General features: G+C 41.7%; 1 protein-coding gene across 4 annotated transcripts in view; it reads left to right on the plus strand.

Annotated features, from left to right (window-relative positions):
• Window positions 1-14,782, plus strand: part of PRMT3 (protein arginine methyltransferase 3) — a 123,786-nt gene extending 109,004 nt beyond the window's left edge. For all 4 annotated transcript variants that reach the window (XM_029582560.1, XM_029582563.1, XM_029582562.1 and 1 more), the window contains one exon: window positions 14,415-14,782. In XM_029582560.1, the coding sequence (XP_029438420.1) occupies window positions 14,415-14,524 (110 nt within the window). In that variant the 3' untranslated portion in view covers window positions 14,525-14,782. The remainder of the gene's footprint in view (window positions 1-14,414) is intronic.
• Window positions 14,783-15,700: the final 918 nt, after the last annotated feature.

Genomic DNA, 15,700 nt, shown 5'->3' on the forward strand with positions numbered 1-15,700 from the left:
CCGAGGGGGGAACCTTACCCTACAGCCCTCCCGACGCCTCTTACCGGACCCATGGATGCTCACGTCCAGCGCGGAGGAAGAGAAGCGGGAGCTCAGCCGTTGGAGAGAGGAGGAGGGGAAGAGAAGCTCCCCTCACTTCTCTTTCTCTAATTTTATATAATTTGTTTGCCTTGACATTTTCATATCCATAGTTAAATCTATTTGATATACTTTACTTCAGTTAACAGAATGAGCTTTCTCATAGGCTGAAATCTTCGTACGTTAATGGTGCATTTTACAGCTGACACCGTATCAGTAACATGAGATTATATAGTTGGTGAAGTATTTTTGCATATAACCTTTGAGGTGAATTTTAAGAGATGTGCCTGCCAAGATCGGGAGAAGGGCATACATCTAGCACATGTGCGTATCCGCCTGATTCTGTAAAGTGGGGGGATGTGCATCTAGCATCAGAGAAAAAGGGGCGTGGTGTGGGCGGAGCATGGGTGTTCCTGGGCATGGCCAAGTGATGTGTGTGCAAGTATCTATGCGCCTGGGCGCACACGCAGGTTCAGTGCTGCATAAGTTTGCTTCTGCTGTGGAGAAGGTATAAGTTAAATAAAATACAGGCATTCCTGAGGAGGGTAAGGGAACTGGGGGAAGTGCAGGCTAAAAACCAGGGGGGGGGGGTTGGAGGACCTAGCTGTAGACTGGGAGAACTGATGGACGAAATGGTGAAACTGGTCATGGCGTGGACACGTGCCCGTTATAAAATTCCCCCACTTGCGTGGCTCCATCCCGACTTGCCGTGGCTGCGCACACAAATGCGCGCCTAGGCTATTTTATAACCTACACGTATGTGTGCACTTATGTTATAAAATAGCTGTGTCTTTGGGCGCACATCAACGCACGCGTGTGCCTGCACGCCTGTTCGAAAGTTACCGTCTCTGTGTGACAGTGTGAATACTTATATTCACAAATTAAAACTTCCAGCCCACCGGAAACGACCGGTTGGTTTCCCTGCATAGTTAGTGGTAATATTGGTACAGAGCATTGCAATTCCTTCTCACTCATGAATTGCCAATGTATCTACCTCAGCAATGTAGCCAAGCCATGTATGTTTGGGTAGACAGCAACGAAAATCTCAGCTAGCTCCCAAGATAAAACCAATTATATTAGGCTCACAGCTCAGCGACAGTCTGACTTCATATTTATTTATCTTAATGTTTGCCTTTGGCCAAGTGATGATATATACCTCTGTCTATCTTTGTAATCACGACAATGGCAAAGCATCAGTGACCAGATTCGGTAAAGTACCCCGTGCAGTCATTTCTGTATCTATTGATTCACTGGTCCAGCGGTATTGCAGCTTCATTAGAAGGCTAGAAATGTGTGGAAAAGAACTGCTGAGCTGGCAGAAATCCAGCACCAGCAGCCTCAAAATAAAAAATAAAAAAAAAAAATCATCCACCACTGTAATACAAGCAAGACTGGCTGTGGAGATGAGAGTATTCTGCTAGTTACTGAAGCCCATTCCTAGGCTGCTTGTGCCTCTACTATCAAATAAGCAGGGGCTATCAGTAATTTGGTGATAAATAAGTCAAGGAAACAAATAAATGAAGTTAAATGTGCCAGGTCCTCTGTTCTGTATAGATGACACTTAAAAGGAACTTAATCCTTCTACTAAAACATCATCATAAATATATGAAACATTTTAATACCTTAAAGGTTTATTACCCACATATAAATGGAGCATATATCACACATTAACATACATTCAGATAAATTAGAGGCGCCCTAACGGGCCACTGCTGTTGCCTCGCTAAAATCTCCCAGCCAATTATATCCAATTAATACCAAATATAACCATGATATTAAAGCCCTCCCCCCCCCTTTTTTTTTTTTAAAACAGTGAATCAAACCCACACTTTAAAAAACCTCCCAATTTCTTTGGGTTTGTTATTATTTAAAATTGGGAGGTTTTTCAAAGTGTGGTGGGTTTTTTTTTTTTTTTTTTTAATGTCATGGGGTATTAATTGGATATAATTGGCTGGGAGTTTTTAGAGAGGTAACAGCGGTGGCCAGTTAGGGCAACTCTAATGTATCTGAATGTATGTCGATATGATATACGCTCCATTTATATGTGGGTAATAAACATTTTTTTATTAGAAATTTTCATATATTTATGATGTTTTTTTATTAGGTGGGTTAGGTTCTTTTTGATAAGTCAACCCATTAGATACTGTATCCTTTGTATATCATTTTAAAGAACCCCCCCTTCCATTGAAACATTTCTGACAGCTTCTCTGTATCTACCCATGCTTTCTTTGCTGGCTGGTGCTGTAATGAGTTGTCCTTGGATGGGCTTCTGAGCCCTCTCCCTTAGCATGCTGGTGTATGTACAGTCCCGCAGGAATTCTGGTCACAGCCACTGTGCGCAGTTTCTGGTGCTCTGAGGCTTTGCCGTCTTTGGCATAGCCGTTACCCAGTTTTGTTACTTATTTGTGTATACCACTTTTGCTATTTGAATTGCAGAAATATTCCATCCCTGGACTTGGCTGCCATTGGGCTGGCTGACTGACCGTTTTTCCTATTTGAAAAGGTTCTGTGGACACGGTGATTACCTCTGCAGCAGCACTGTGATCTCTCAGGATCTTAAACTTTGCTCTTTGCCCTTGCGCCTCACCAAGGAAGCTTTTATGAATATCCTGCAAGTGGCCAGGCGAGCAGCATGCACATTCTGCAGAGAAATGGAAAGTTAAAATATTAGGAGAGAAGTTATGCTCCTTGTAGCTTTTTGGCTACGGATTGTGGTCCCCTGACGGCCAATCAGAAGACAGAGGGAGTTATCTAGGGACCTGCTCCATAAACCAACAGCAGTGACAGCGGCGCGACTTGGACTTTCTGCATTTTGTGATTTGTAAATACTTTTGGAGCTTGCAGGATCTAAAGTCATGAAAACGGTTGCCATCAGAAACTGAAGTCTAGTTCTTGTCACAGATACCAAAAAGTTATGATTGACTTTACAGGCAGGGTAAAATTCTCTCTTGTGGTTATGGGGGCATATTTATTTTAATGTTTGGGAAACATTTTTTTTAAATTATTCTCAATTGATTTTTTTTTTCCTTGAGCTCTGATGATGCAATGTTAACATCCGTTATTAGAACGTTTTTCTGCATCTTAGCTTTTGCATACAATAGAGACACACTGCGCTCTTAAAACCAAGATGCGGTTTGGTGCTTTTGGGTTTCGGTGAGAAGGCTTGGTTGCTCTTTCAGTAGAGAGCGGGCCAGGTGAATCGTCATCCGCTCCTGCTTTCTCCACGTTGTTCTTCTACAATTCTACAAATACAGGATACAGCATGTTTTGTTTTTTTCACAGTTAAAGCAAAGGTGTTCCTGTTTTAGTTTTTACTACCGGTAAAAACAAACACGCAAGTCCAAAAGAGAAATGAACTTTTGCTCCGAGGTGTTTGGACAGGGGGAGAAGGAGAGAGGGCAGGCAGAAGTACGAACATGAATTGGAAGGGAGCCATTGGTGACCGTTCACCGAAACAGCGGCTGCAAGGCCATCGCCGAGGGACTGGCAGTATCCAGGGAAAGATGAATTGCAGTGCTGTGTGCAGAGGCAGGCAGGTTTGGCTGCAGTGTCTGTTCCTATTCAGACTGTCCGAGATGGTGTGTGTGAAGCCACCGCTTATTCCTGACTTGCCAGATGTAAAGAAGAGACTCAAGTCACCTTCTGTTTTATTTGTTGTGGAAAACGTCTGGCTGTGGGTTCATGGACGCTGTCAGGTGAGAATCTGCTGACCCACTCTCCATCACACCTAGAGAGAATGTAGTTTGAGTCTTCCTTCTCTGTGCTTTGCAATATTATAAACAAAAGAGTGCTTTCAGTATAGGTAATTGTGAATGAATTTCTGCCCCCGACCTCCTGGCAAATGGACCCAAAGGTTAAGAAACATCCCATTAGTGAAATTTAGAAAGAAAAAAAAATGTAAATCGCTAACCTCATGGCTCTAGCAGATTACTGAAGGTCTAGCTGTCAGCTGAACAAGGAAGCAAATAATATAGTCCGTCTCTTTCCTCGTCCTTTTACTGCAGTAACAATGCCCTACGTGGGAGGGGGGGGGAATGTGCGCAAACTCCATGTGCGAAACAGCCCATGAGTCTCATTTTATGACCCTGATACTACCTTGCAGTGGATATAAAACCTGCATGGCATAGCCTTCCACCAAGCGAAAACGGTTTGACGCAGCAAAGGAAAAAAAAAAAAAAAAAAGATGGAAATGTTAGCTGGTAAAAACATTCAGGATTCTTCCTGCTCTGTCTGGAGTGTAATAAACAGCAGGCAGTTCACAGGCTCACAGAATTTTAAAATGCAGATGTGTCTCCCGATATCTCCAGACGAGCTTGGTTGACTGTTAAAGATGCTGCGACTTTGGTGCCAGTTAGTCACCCGGGCATGCAGAGTTACACTCAAGCTCCACTGCATTTGGCTTAATTGAGATTTTCCTCCATCTCTGAAATTGCTTCCTGCCTGCGACCTTATTTAAGCCGCTGCGTACATCTCTGTCACTGTATGACCTGTTTGTGTGTATGTGCTAGGCTGAAAATATTAGCTCTCGTCTACCATTCGCTTCAAAATCACCACTCTTCATTTGTAATGACTTTTCTAGTCTCCATATTAACATCTGAGCTTTCTTTAGATTAAATATCAAGTTGCCAAGATTTTTTTTTCTTCTACTGGTCCTATTTTTCCAGCTGCTGGGACAGGTCTGCTGCTGAAAACCCTGTACCGTGATCTCTCCATATTGGGAAGCAAACATGAGCTGTCCCGTCCCCCCGTCCCCCCCCCAAAAGGATAAATAAAATGCTGTAATGAATTCAATTTTGTCCTAATCGGACTGCGGCGTGGTGTATTTGTGGCTGAAAGGGTATGATAAGCGCAAGGTGACGCAGCGCGGTCCCGACGAGAGCATTCTCTGCAGCTCGCTGGGCAGCCGAGCTGTTATAAAACATCAGTCACTTCGTATCTACATGACGTTGATTAATTGTGCCGATCAGCCTTTGTGTCGCTCGGCACTGGCTGGGTTCAGCTGCGAGTCTCTGACTGCAGAGAGAGGCACGTTGAGCGGGGTAGTAGCGAGAGCTGCCTCGCATCCTGCGTCTTCCCTTACAAATCCTGCTAGTGAAGCCATTGGTTGCTTTCTTGGCAACGCATTCTCGTTCCAGGGTGCATACCTCGCAACTCTCAGGAATGGTTTTTAAAGCGCTTAAGATGGCATGAATGTGAGCATTTTTGTATATGAAAGCACATTCTATTATAACTTTTGTTTTTACAGTTTGAGACATTCTTAATCGGGTTTTGCTTTAGATATTGAAAGTCTGAGTTATTTCTGGAAACTAATTTTTCACTGCAGATTGGGGGTTTTTTTTCTATTTATTCTAGCTAGCTTATGATCTTCCATATCTTGGCTATGTAGACATCAACAGTAGTGTTTTTATGATCAACTAAATTTCCATGGTGACATGGGAGATGATGCCAGAAAAAGATCAATTTTGGCGCATCCAGATACTTAAAGTTAGTTCTTTATTTGTAATCTTCCACACACCTGGCTATGGGTCTGCCTGTGTTTCTGGCAGAGTTTCTAACATTTCGTGTTACCTGCTTTGCCATTCACCCTGGCAGCCATGACCTATATGCAAGCTTTTCACACCCAAACATGAAGGCTCTGTTCTCAGAAGAGTTCCAGTACTCTGCAGCCTCCCGTCACTTTGCACACATTCCTTTGGCATGACAAAACGAGCACATGGTATTATGAAAACGATTATGTGCGCTATATGTCAAAACATCTCAGAGCTGCCGGTGCAATTCATGCGAAATCTTATTGGCCTCAGGAGGGCAAATATCTGATCCGGGGGGGAAGATTTCTGGATAGCAGCTGGTGTAAAAGATATTTTGTACAAAAAAAATGGAAATATTTATCACAGCCTGAGAAAAAAACATCTGCATTCAGAGAAGAGGCGTCCAAGACGAGTCATTGATGCCCTCTTCTATAGCCATGGAGCTTTCATTTGCTTCCCAAATTATTTCTTCCCTTTCCAACCTGCCCTGAATACAGGCTGAGAGCTGCCAAAGCCACCTAAGTCCCCATTGCCTCCAACGGCAGCAAGTTTAGGAACAATTTTTAAACAAGTTACAAAGTGTGAAAATTAGGAAAATGCCAAAAAAACCCCATTTGTTTCTGTAAACATCGAAAGCCTTGCCATATTTCTAAACATTGGCTCAGCCTTTTCATGCCAGTGCCATGTTTCCTGCTTCAGCTCACAGAGCTTGTATGTTAAAAATAAATAGAAAATAAAACCGATTTAGGCCTCTGCGAACATCTACATTAGTATTTACTAGCAGTCACATCAGCTCTGCTGTCCTTTTGTAATCTCCCCTTTCCTTTAAATACCCTTGCTTTCCACTGTCTTATCAAACTAATCCTTTCATACCTCACAATTGTATTCCATGCACTTTTATGCAAATGCAACTTCCATGTCCTGCGTCATATAGGACTTGTAGATTTAGGTGCCTAGCGTAATAGGGAGATCTGAACACACAGGTAGTTGACATGCAACAAGGATACATTAGCAAGAATGAATCCTATTGATTATTGATAGCACGACTGTATACAGTCCATGTACACACAGATTAATAACATCTCTCCAGGTCAGTGGTTCTCAGCCCAGTCCTCGGGTCACACCTAGTGAGTCAGGTTTTCAGGATCTCCATGCATGAGAAAATCTTGCATTCACTACTTCCCATTGAATGCAAATCTATTTCAAGCATGTTCATGGTAGATATCTTGAAAACCCGAGGAGTGGGTCGAGAACCCTTCCTCCAGACCACATGTACAGCCCCAATGACAGTTAACCACGCATAACTCTTCAAGCTTAAACAGCACTTGAAAAAACAGGTCATGCATAACATGACACCACAGACTAAAAATGCAATGAACTTAAAACATGGACTTAAAGAAAACAAATGTGAAATGAAATTATAACCTTAGCCTCTTCTTGGGCATGAATAGTAATGAAGCGAGAGAGACAGGAATGTGATTTGACCCCTTTGGCCTTCTGTGTTTGCAATGCTTCTGCTGCTGCAGCAACTATATTTATCTATATATCTATATCTATATCTAAATATATATATATATATATATTCCGCCTACACAGAGGGAAGGATGGGTGGTGCAAAGTTCAGGCAAATCCTGGACAGAAATCTGTTCCAGTGTGCCATAGACCTGGGACTGGGAAGACCATAGGACTTGCCATACTGGGTTAGACTGAAGGCCCAACGGTGGCTAATCCAGGCCACAGTATCTGTCAAGATCCCAAGGGGAGTAGATAGATTTCAAGCTGCTTTATCCCAGGAGTAAGCAGTGAATTTCTGCAATTCTATCTTAATGGTTTATGGACTTTTCCTCCAGGAACTTGCCGAAACCTTTTTAAACGCAGCATCAGTAATAGCTCTCATCACATCCTCTGGCAGTGAATTCTAGAGCTTAATTATGTGTTGAGTAAAAAAAAAAATATTTTCTCTTATTAGTTTTAAATGTATTACCAGTAACTTCATTGTGTGTCCCCTTGTATTTGTACTTTTCAAAGATTCACCTTGTAACAGAACAAAGATGGAGAATAAAACGGAGAATGTCATAATAAATAAATAAATAAATAAATAAATAACGTTTGTATCACTCCAAAAAGCGACTGCACCTAGAGTACTGTTTTATCCCCAGTCAATTTGAAAGAGCTTGAACTCTTGTGCCAAGAAGAATAGACAAAAACTGCATCACCCCAACTACGCCATCTACCAACTGCACTGTGGAAAGCTGGTAGATGCCCGTCTTATGTGACTTGTGGCTTTTATTTCTACAAAAGGGGCTTCCATCATGCATAGAGTCAAGGGGCATGAAAAGTTATCCAAGCAAGACTTTTTTGTTTTCTTGTTCTTAATTATGTTGGAATAGAATTGCTCTTTCGTGACAAAAGTGTAGTGTATGTTGACCGCAAAAAGCAAAAACTATATAATAAGAGTGTTAAGAAGTGCAAGGCCCTGTATTTGTCTGCATTTCCAGACACGCATAGAAATGAGAAAGTAGGAAAAGTAATTACTCACTACCTAGCAGAACCAGTATGTGCCACAGCCGGCTCTTCCCTTCCTCCCCTGGAACAAGGGACACTCCTAATTGAGAAGTATAAGAACGAGTATTTTTTTTTTCTCTTTATTTCAGTGAGCCTAGAGCATTGTGTATAGGTCGCATGGCCTGATTTTTCCGGCGGTATTTAAATGTTACCTCCAGCCTGTCTGTGTCATTTTGTCATGCTGAACAGATTGGATGCCTCACGCCTGTGCGCTTGATGCAGACACAACTATATTTTCAGTTGGCTGCACAGAGGTAACTAAACTGGAGTTCTGAAAGGGTAAAGGCCTTTCTGAATAATTTGTTGTCCATGCATTCATTTTTCAAGGTTTTACACTGATATATTAGTATCAAGTGATGATTCATATCTCAGTGGATCTGTTTACATATTAATGTATAGCTAATAAATGTATATGTATTGAATGTCACATGCCACAAATGACTGAATATTTTTCGGGGGGGGGGGCCTGGCTAACATTTGCTGACTTCTAAACTTTTGGTCTGCTCTGATTGCCCCATTCCATTTGCTACCATGTACGACCCATAGTAGTTTGTGGCTGAGGCATCAGAGGACTTAATTCACGCAGGCGGATTGCTTTTTCCAAGATTAAGTCTCCCTACCTCCTCTGGCTGGCATGCACAGATCATGCCTTGCTTTGGAGACTTGGGGTATCTGCACTCTTTGGGGTGCCTTGCAGGCGTTACCATTGTGCAGTGGGTAGGACTCCCTCACTACCTTGGGCTGCAAATGCCACCTCCGCAGCTCTACCAGCCTAATTAACAAGTAACTATTAGAAAATTTTAAATGTGGCGTAGTGCCTAGTATTTTTTTAAAAACATTATGTATTTTGTATAGTAAAATAGTCATAATTATCAACAGTACATTGAAAATTTTATATTGTATCTCACTGTTAGTATCTCATTGTTAGTTAACCCATATATTTATCTCCAAGTTATTTCTACCTGTTTTTTGTAAGACATTTTCTTGTCACTGTTATTGTTCAAAATGTAAACCGAATTGATCAGTAATTCTGTTATTGGAAAGTCGGTATAGAAAAGTTCTAAATAAATAAATAAATCCTCAGCTCAGTGTGTGGCAAAGAATGGAGAATATCATAATTCCTCTGTATAAATCTCTGGTGCAATTCTGGCCACCCCATCTCACAATGATAGAAAAGGTACAGAGAAGGGAAACAAAACTGGTAAAAGGGATGCAACAGCTTCCTTGTGAAGAAAGGCTAAACAGGTTAGGGCTCTCTTCAGCCTGGAAAAGAGAAGACAGAGGGGGGGGATAAGACGGAAGCTTATAAAATCATGAATGGGATGGTTATTTACCCGCAAGTCTAAGACTAGGGGCTATGCCAAGAAACTTGCAGGTAGCAAACTTTTTAAAAATTGGACAAAGTATATTTTCACTCAGTATGCTATCAAGCTGTGAAATTTGTTTCTCAAGAGCATGGTCACAGAAAGCATAGCTCTGGACAAGATCCTGGAGGAAAAGTCCATGCAAGCTGATTCCACCCCCCACGGTCATTACACTGCCTTTACTCAGGGCCATATTTTTGGTGCCCATTGGCAGAGTGCCATGGTTGCACCCTTTTGAAACTCTGCTGGTGCATGGTCTTAAAGCAAGCAGAAGCAGGCTATTCTTCGGTCTAGATATTTGGCATCCTAGCCAGGTGCCTGTGTTGTCTTTTCCTAATTCCAGGCCTATCCCTTCTTCTCAAGCAATACACACACATGCAACTGACACACTCCTTCCCCTTAGGGCCGGTGCAAGAGTATTTATTAGGTGCCCTAGGTGACTCTTTCAGCCTTGCATCCCAGCCCTCCTCACCCACATTTCAAAATGAGCGTATAATAAAGGATTTTATATGAAGAAAAGGACATTCAGTCTTCTGAGTAAGAATATCACTTACATTATATTTACATGCATGCTGTGGTGCCAACCAGAAACACCTACCAAAAAAAAGACATTTGGAACCCATTTGGTATTAGGCCTATTGTAATGCATGTTGGGCATGTGCTTGACCCTCAGAAAGCCATGAGTAAACTGAATTACATTAGCGTAAGCCCGCCACATCCAAACAGTACTGGCTGCCAACAGACTGTGAACTCCCTGGGGACAGGGAAGATCCTGCAGTTACCTGAGTGTAATCTTCTTTGCAGAGCGTAAATCTCCAGGTGATGCCGGGCAGAACCCACCATTCACCCCTGGCACTGAGCACCAGGAAATTGGATCTACTTTTTGGGATTGGCCACTGTCTGAGACAGGGTGCTGGGCTTGATGGGCCTTTGGTCTGATCCGGCATGGTGCTTTTTAATGTTCTTAATATAGCCTAATGTTCACGAAATCCGTGGCAAGGATTGAAAATCCCCATGCTTCAGCCCTTGTGGAATTATGCGCATACTAATAGGTGTTTTTGTACTTTATCCTCCAGTAGAGCTTGTAAGCTTGATTGATCGGGTTCTGGGCTGTTCTTGTAGAGGCCGCCATCTTTTATCTCTTCTTAAAGCCGCACTGCAGAAGCGTTTTCCTCATATTATCTCACTTACTTCCAAGTGGAATAATAGCTGCAGTTGGATACTTGCTGGATTCCATGAAAATGCACTTTATCACACTATGGCGTTTGTGTGAAGACTTATTTATGGGACGTAAAAGTAAATGATGTTTGCCATCAGGGAACTGGAGAGAAAGTGTTTTATGGCATGCATTAGTGTTAAAGTAACAACATCTGAACAAAGATGCAAAGGTTTTGCGGGATGATCACCGTGCTATTTTAGCGATTCGTTGCTCAAGTGCTTAAGACTGTGTTTTTGTTGCTTGTTTGATGTTGACATACTTTTTCATTATGGATTCACTTCAGAATCTCAGGGCCGACGCATACCTCCACCTTGAGTGAATTTAGGCACCGCAAAGACCAATATTGCCTGAAACGGTCTTTTGCCCGGTGTGAATCTCCCCTAGGCACGGAGTACGCGTGGTTATAAAAGTTTGACTGCGACTTACAGGTTATGCGTTGGTTTTCATTATGAGGAGTTTTTCTGCGCAAGCTGCTGTTCTTAATTTTTTTTTTCTTCCTGGTGGAAGTGGTGGTTTGCGAAATAAATTATAAAATTGATCGGTGTGTTATATGCTTCCATAATCATCCATCAAAATCTAGGGCTTTTGGGAGGTGGTGGCTGTGGGTATTTGCAGCTTGTAAATTGCCTTCACCTCACAGTTCCTGTTTGCTATTATTTGTCTGTGCTTCAGTTTTGTTCGACAAGTAGTTCAGTAGAGCAGCTATTTGTAATACATGTAAAAATGACAGCGAATAACCAGACATTAAATGGAAAGATGTGCAGTTTTTAATTGATCACCTCTGTGTCCACTTAGAACTGTAAGATGCACTTAAAAGATTTAGGTTAGTTACAACCTATCCAGTGAATTTTTTTTTTTAAACCATTTAATTTCCTGCTGTATTATCCTTGCTCAGCATGAAGGCTACTGCTTTGCCAGTTTTTGGTTTCTTGGCTGGCCTTGTCAGATATAAATATTTTGAATTCATTTTTCAAAATGTTTTATTGCTGTTTAAAAAAAAACAAACAAAAAAACCCCACAACCAACCTCTTGTGCTCAGACCTCGATCTACTGCATCATTCCTTGACCATCAGTACTGTTATGGGATCCACTCCTCCTCTTGCTGGCCCTTGCCCTGTTTCAAAGTGTGAGGCATGAATATAGCCTGGCATCGAAGGCGTTCCATCTGATTCCCAGAAGTGGTGGGTTTTGGTTGAAGACTATTGAGTTCTCTAAGATCAGAAACAGCAGCAAGAATCCCAGCTGCCACATTTGTCTTCCAAGCTGACATGTCGCTTCTAAGGAAATTTTAAGAAAATACTGTTTCTTATTGTCTTTATCTTTTTGTGATTAAGTGAAACAGAATTTTAGTATATAGTACTGTAAATCTTGGTGAGTATCATAGCAAATTTCCACAGGGACTCCATGAAATCCATGCATGCTGTGTCTCAGACACACTCAAATATGTATGCCCTGGGGTTGATAAAGGTTAGGTATCTCTTCTTGGATCAGTATTAACTTGGCAGCCTTGGGGATTAGAATCATGAGTTGAGTAGTTTGTTAGTCCAGATTTGCTAGAGGTTACACACCTACGCGATCAATGGTATTTCCAACAAGAAGCATTCATGAGCATAACAGTTATCCATAGTTATCCATATGGACCACCGTTTCTTCAGATCTCAAGAGCTCTTATGTATTTTCAAATGCCCTGTATGTTATTTCTGAGTAATTCTTATATTGACGCAATTAAAGGATTTGTGACCTGAAAAGAATCTGGTCCTGGAGAAAATGCATAAGACAACTAGATTTCTACATGTACATACAAAGGAAAAAACCTGACTGTAGTGGAGTTGGCGAATATCAGCTGCGAGCTGAGATAATTGGATGGCATTTTCTAAAAGCTGAACAAATCTGAACAGCATTCTGTCTGTTCTGGTCTTCCAAATTGTCTGTTTACTGCAAGACATGAAGAGAGTAGGATAAAGCTAAAATTAATGAATTTGACTTATGTTGTGTGGGTAATTTTGAAATAGTCTGTGTAGCTTCAAAGTCTGTTGGTACTTGTGACTTATTTTCAAATATTTTCTTTGATAATTAACCAGCCTAAAATATGCATGCATAATGTGCCCATGTATTTTGCTCTTGTGCTAGTGGCTGGGGAGGAGGTAAAATAGTGTGCATACTTTGGGGAATCCCATGTGCAGTACCCAGTTTTCCTTTCCTGATATGAATGCCCTGCTTGAAACACCTTTTTGTTAACCTGCTGAAAAGTGTGGATGTCCATGCTCATTTGTGGCCAGGCAGGAGAGAGCAAGTTACCTGCACAAATGGCTTTGAGCATTGCCCTCTGTAATTCTAAACAATAAATCCCTGCAGAGGGAAATACTTCAAATTGTCTGGGTTTGTGGGCAGCTGTTGTATCTCATAAATATATATATATATATATTTCATCCTTCTTGATGGACAATTGAGTAATACTTAGCACCAATAATTCAAATCTGAAATTCAACTATAAGCCAAAAACAGTATGTAAATCAAGTTTAAAGTTTCTTAGAATGCATCCTGGTAGTTGGTAGATATGCAGTAGTTGATTATTGTGTATAAAGCACCATCGGTTTTCACAAGGCTCTAGGAGTATGGTCCTAGTTCTGGAGGCCATTCCTCCAAAAGGATAGGAGGAGGTAGAGGTGATCTAGAGAAACGTTACCGAAATTATGCAGTCCCTGTACCAAAACCTCTACAGAATGATACTTGACCTAAATACATATACCCTATCAGATCAGAAAGACCAGTAAAGTATTGTAGAGACCTTCAATATCTCAAAGGTATATGCACAATAAGCAAAACTTTTTCAGTGGAAAAGATGTTCTGGAAAGGGGTGGACTGAGGAGTAATCTAAGGAAATAAGTCTTCAGAGAAAGGGTGGCGGATGCATGGAAGAGCCTCCAGTGGAGGTGGTATATGCAAAGGCAGTCACGGAGTTCAAGGAAGCCCGAGATAAGCATGCGGGATCCTGAGTTGTGAAGGGAAAGGCGGAGGTGAACTGGGCTCTGTGGCATTGCTCCAGGAATATGAAATGGGCCATATGATCTCTATCTGCTGTCATATTGCAACATAACCAAGCAAAAGCAGTTTCTCCTGGAACTCTTAAGGGAGCCTATTTTTCAGGACATATGTGACTAGTCCACACACATGCATGGATTGGGGGGGGGAGCTCCTCCTGTTGGAGTCCTTTGTACCTAAAGTGACCTGAAGATTTGGGTGCGACACCAAACTAAAATATTGTGACATACACATGAAAAGAAGCAATTTTCCGTGATGTGATTACAGGATCAGTAATGTTCTTTTCCTTTCATTCGCTGAAACCCCCATTTCCAGATCAGCATTATACCACAGTAACACAGCTTTGCCTGACCGTAGTATAAATTGTAAGTGGGAATGGCTAGTGGTGGTCTCTCTTAGGATGGGATCTACCCTGATCTTCTTACCCGTGCCAGTGTTACTTCTGCTAACTCAAGCTTCCCATTGCTCTTGCATCAGTGTTGGGGGTTATCGGAGGTGCAGGATTGCTGACACATTTTTGTATAGTGTAGCACTTTTTTTTTTTTTTTAAATTTAATGTTGTAATGCCTTGAATAATTCATGTGGGTGTAAGTAATTCCGTTCTTTTTGTTCTGCCAGGTGATGTCCTGAAAGGGAAGATAGCAGTTCGCAAGAACAGGAAGGACCCACGCTCCCTTATCATAAGCCTCACGGTGAAGAACACGCTGCAGACTTACAGCCTTCAGTAGAAGATCTAGATGCAGCAATCTTCCATTTATTTGCTAAAACCATTGTGACTAAAGTGCTGGAAAGAAGTGCAAGTCTGCTGGATGTCTCCCTACATGCCACCGAAGATAACAGAATGACTTATAAACTATTTTTGCCCTACGATACAGTTTTGTTATTAATCAAACCAATTAAAAATGTAAATTTTGTATGTGTTGTGTGGAAGTGTAAAGAAACACGATCTGATCTGCATAATAAACGTAATTTCATTGAAACTACAATTTAAGTATTAGAATTGTTCCCACCCCCTTCATTTTTTTGTCATAGGCTGCTCTCCTCCACCCCTGATCTTCCCGTCCAGTCTGATCCCACTCCATCTCCACTCCCTGCCTTCACTGAAGGAGGGGCTGAGGTTGAGATGCTATGACCTTTCCAGATTGTAGTCACCTTTGTCGGTAGTGCGACGTAGGGGGCGACAAATCACAGTTCCCTTAATAAATAAAAACCTGTCATGGGGTGTCTGGTGTGCCATCCACAGGTGTCGCTACTGTGTAACGGCTGGGTCTAAAAAGCAGTGGCCTCTTAGTGTGAGTTACTCCTCTGATATAACACAAAGCCTCTTCTGTATCATTACTGGTTTTACACTGACATGAAAATCAGAAAGAATTACCCCCTCCCTCCCACCAAGTGTACATTGTTTTCGTTTCATAAGTTACATAAAAGAATATTCGATTAATGTCCTTTCATGCAGCTGTATACAAACAATCACATTTAATGCTTCCCTGTGAATGTTGGTCTGCATATTGGTTTAATATCTATTGCCTTTTTACTACACGTTATGTATTCCTAATGACCTGATGCATGCAAGTAGGTATGGTTTTGAGAATGCGCACAGTGAATATATATCAGATGCATTTGCATATATAGAGGTGAATTTAAAAGCCTGGCGCGTGCCAAAATCAGGAGATGCACGCACATACTCATCACATTTTAAAAGCCACCTAGATTTAAGCGTGACTCCCGCTGCATGCATGTCACTTGATTTCAAAAGGGAGGTGTGGTCTGGGCACGGGGTGTGGCCAAGAGATTGTGCTCATAAATACTTATGTGCCCCAGTGCATGCCCAGGTCCACTGCCACCTAAGTTTACTTCTGCTATGGAGGTGCAAGTTACGTTAAAAAAAAAAAATATATATATAT

This window comes from Rhinatrema bivittatum, chromosome 17 (genome assembly GCF_901001135.1).
Source record: "Rhinatrema bivittatum chromosome 17, aRhiBiv1.1, whole genome shotgun sequence".
NCBI lineage: Eukaryota > Metazoa > Chordata > Amphibia > Gymnophiona > Rhinatrematidae > Rhinatrema > Rhinatrema bivittatum.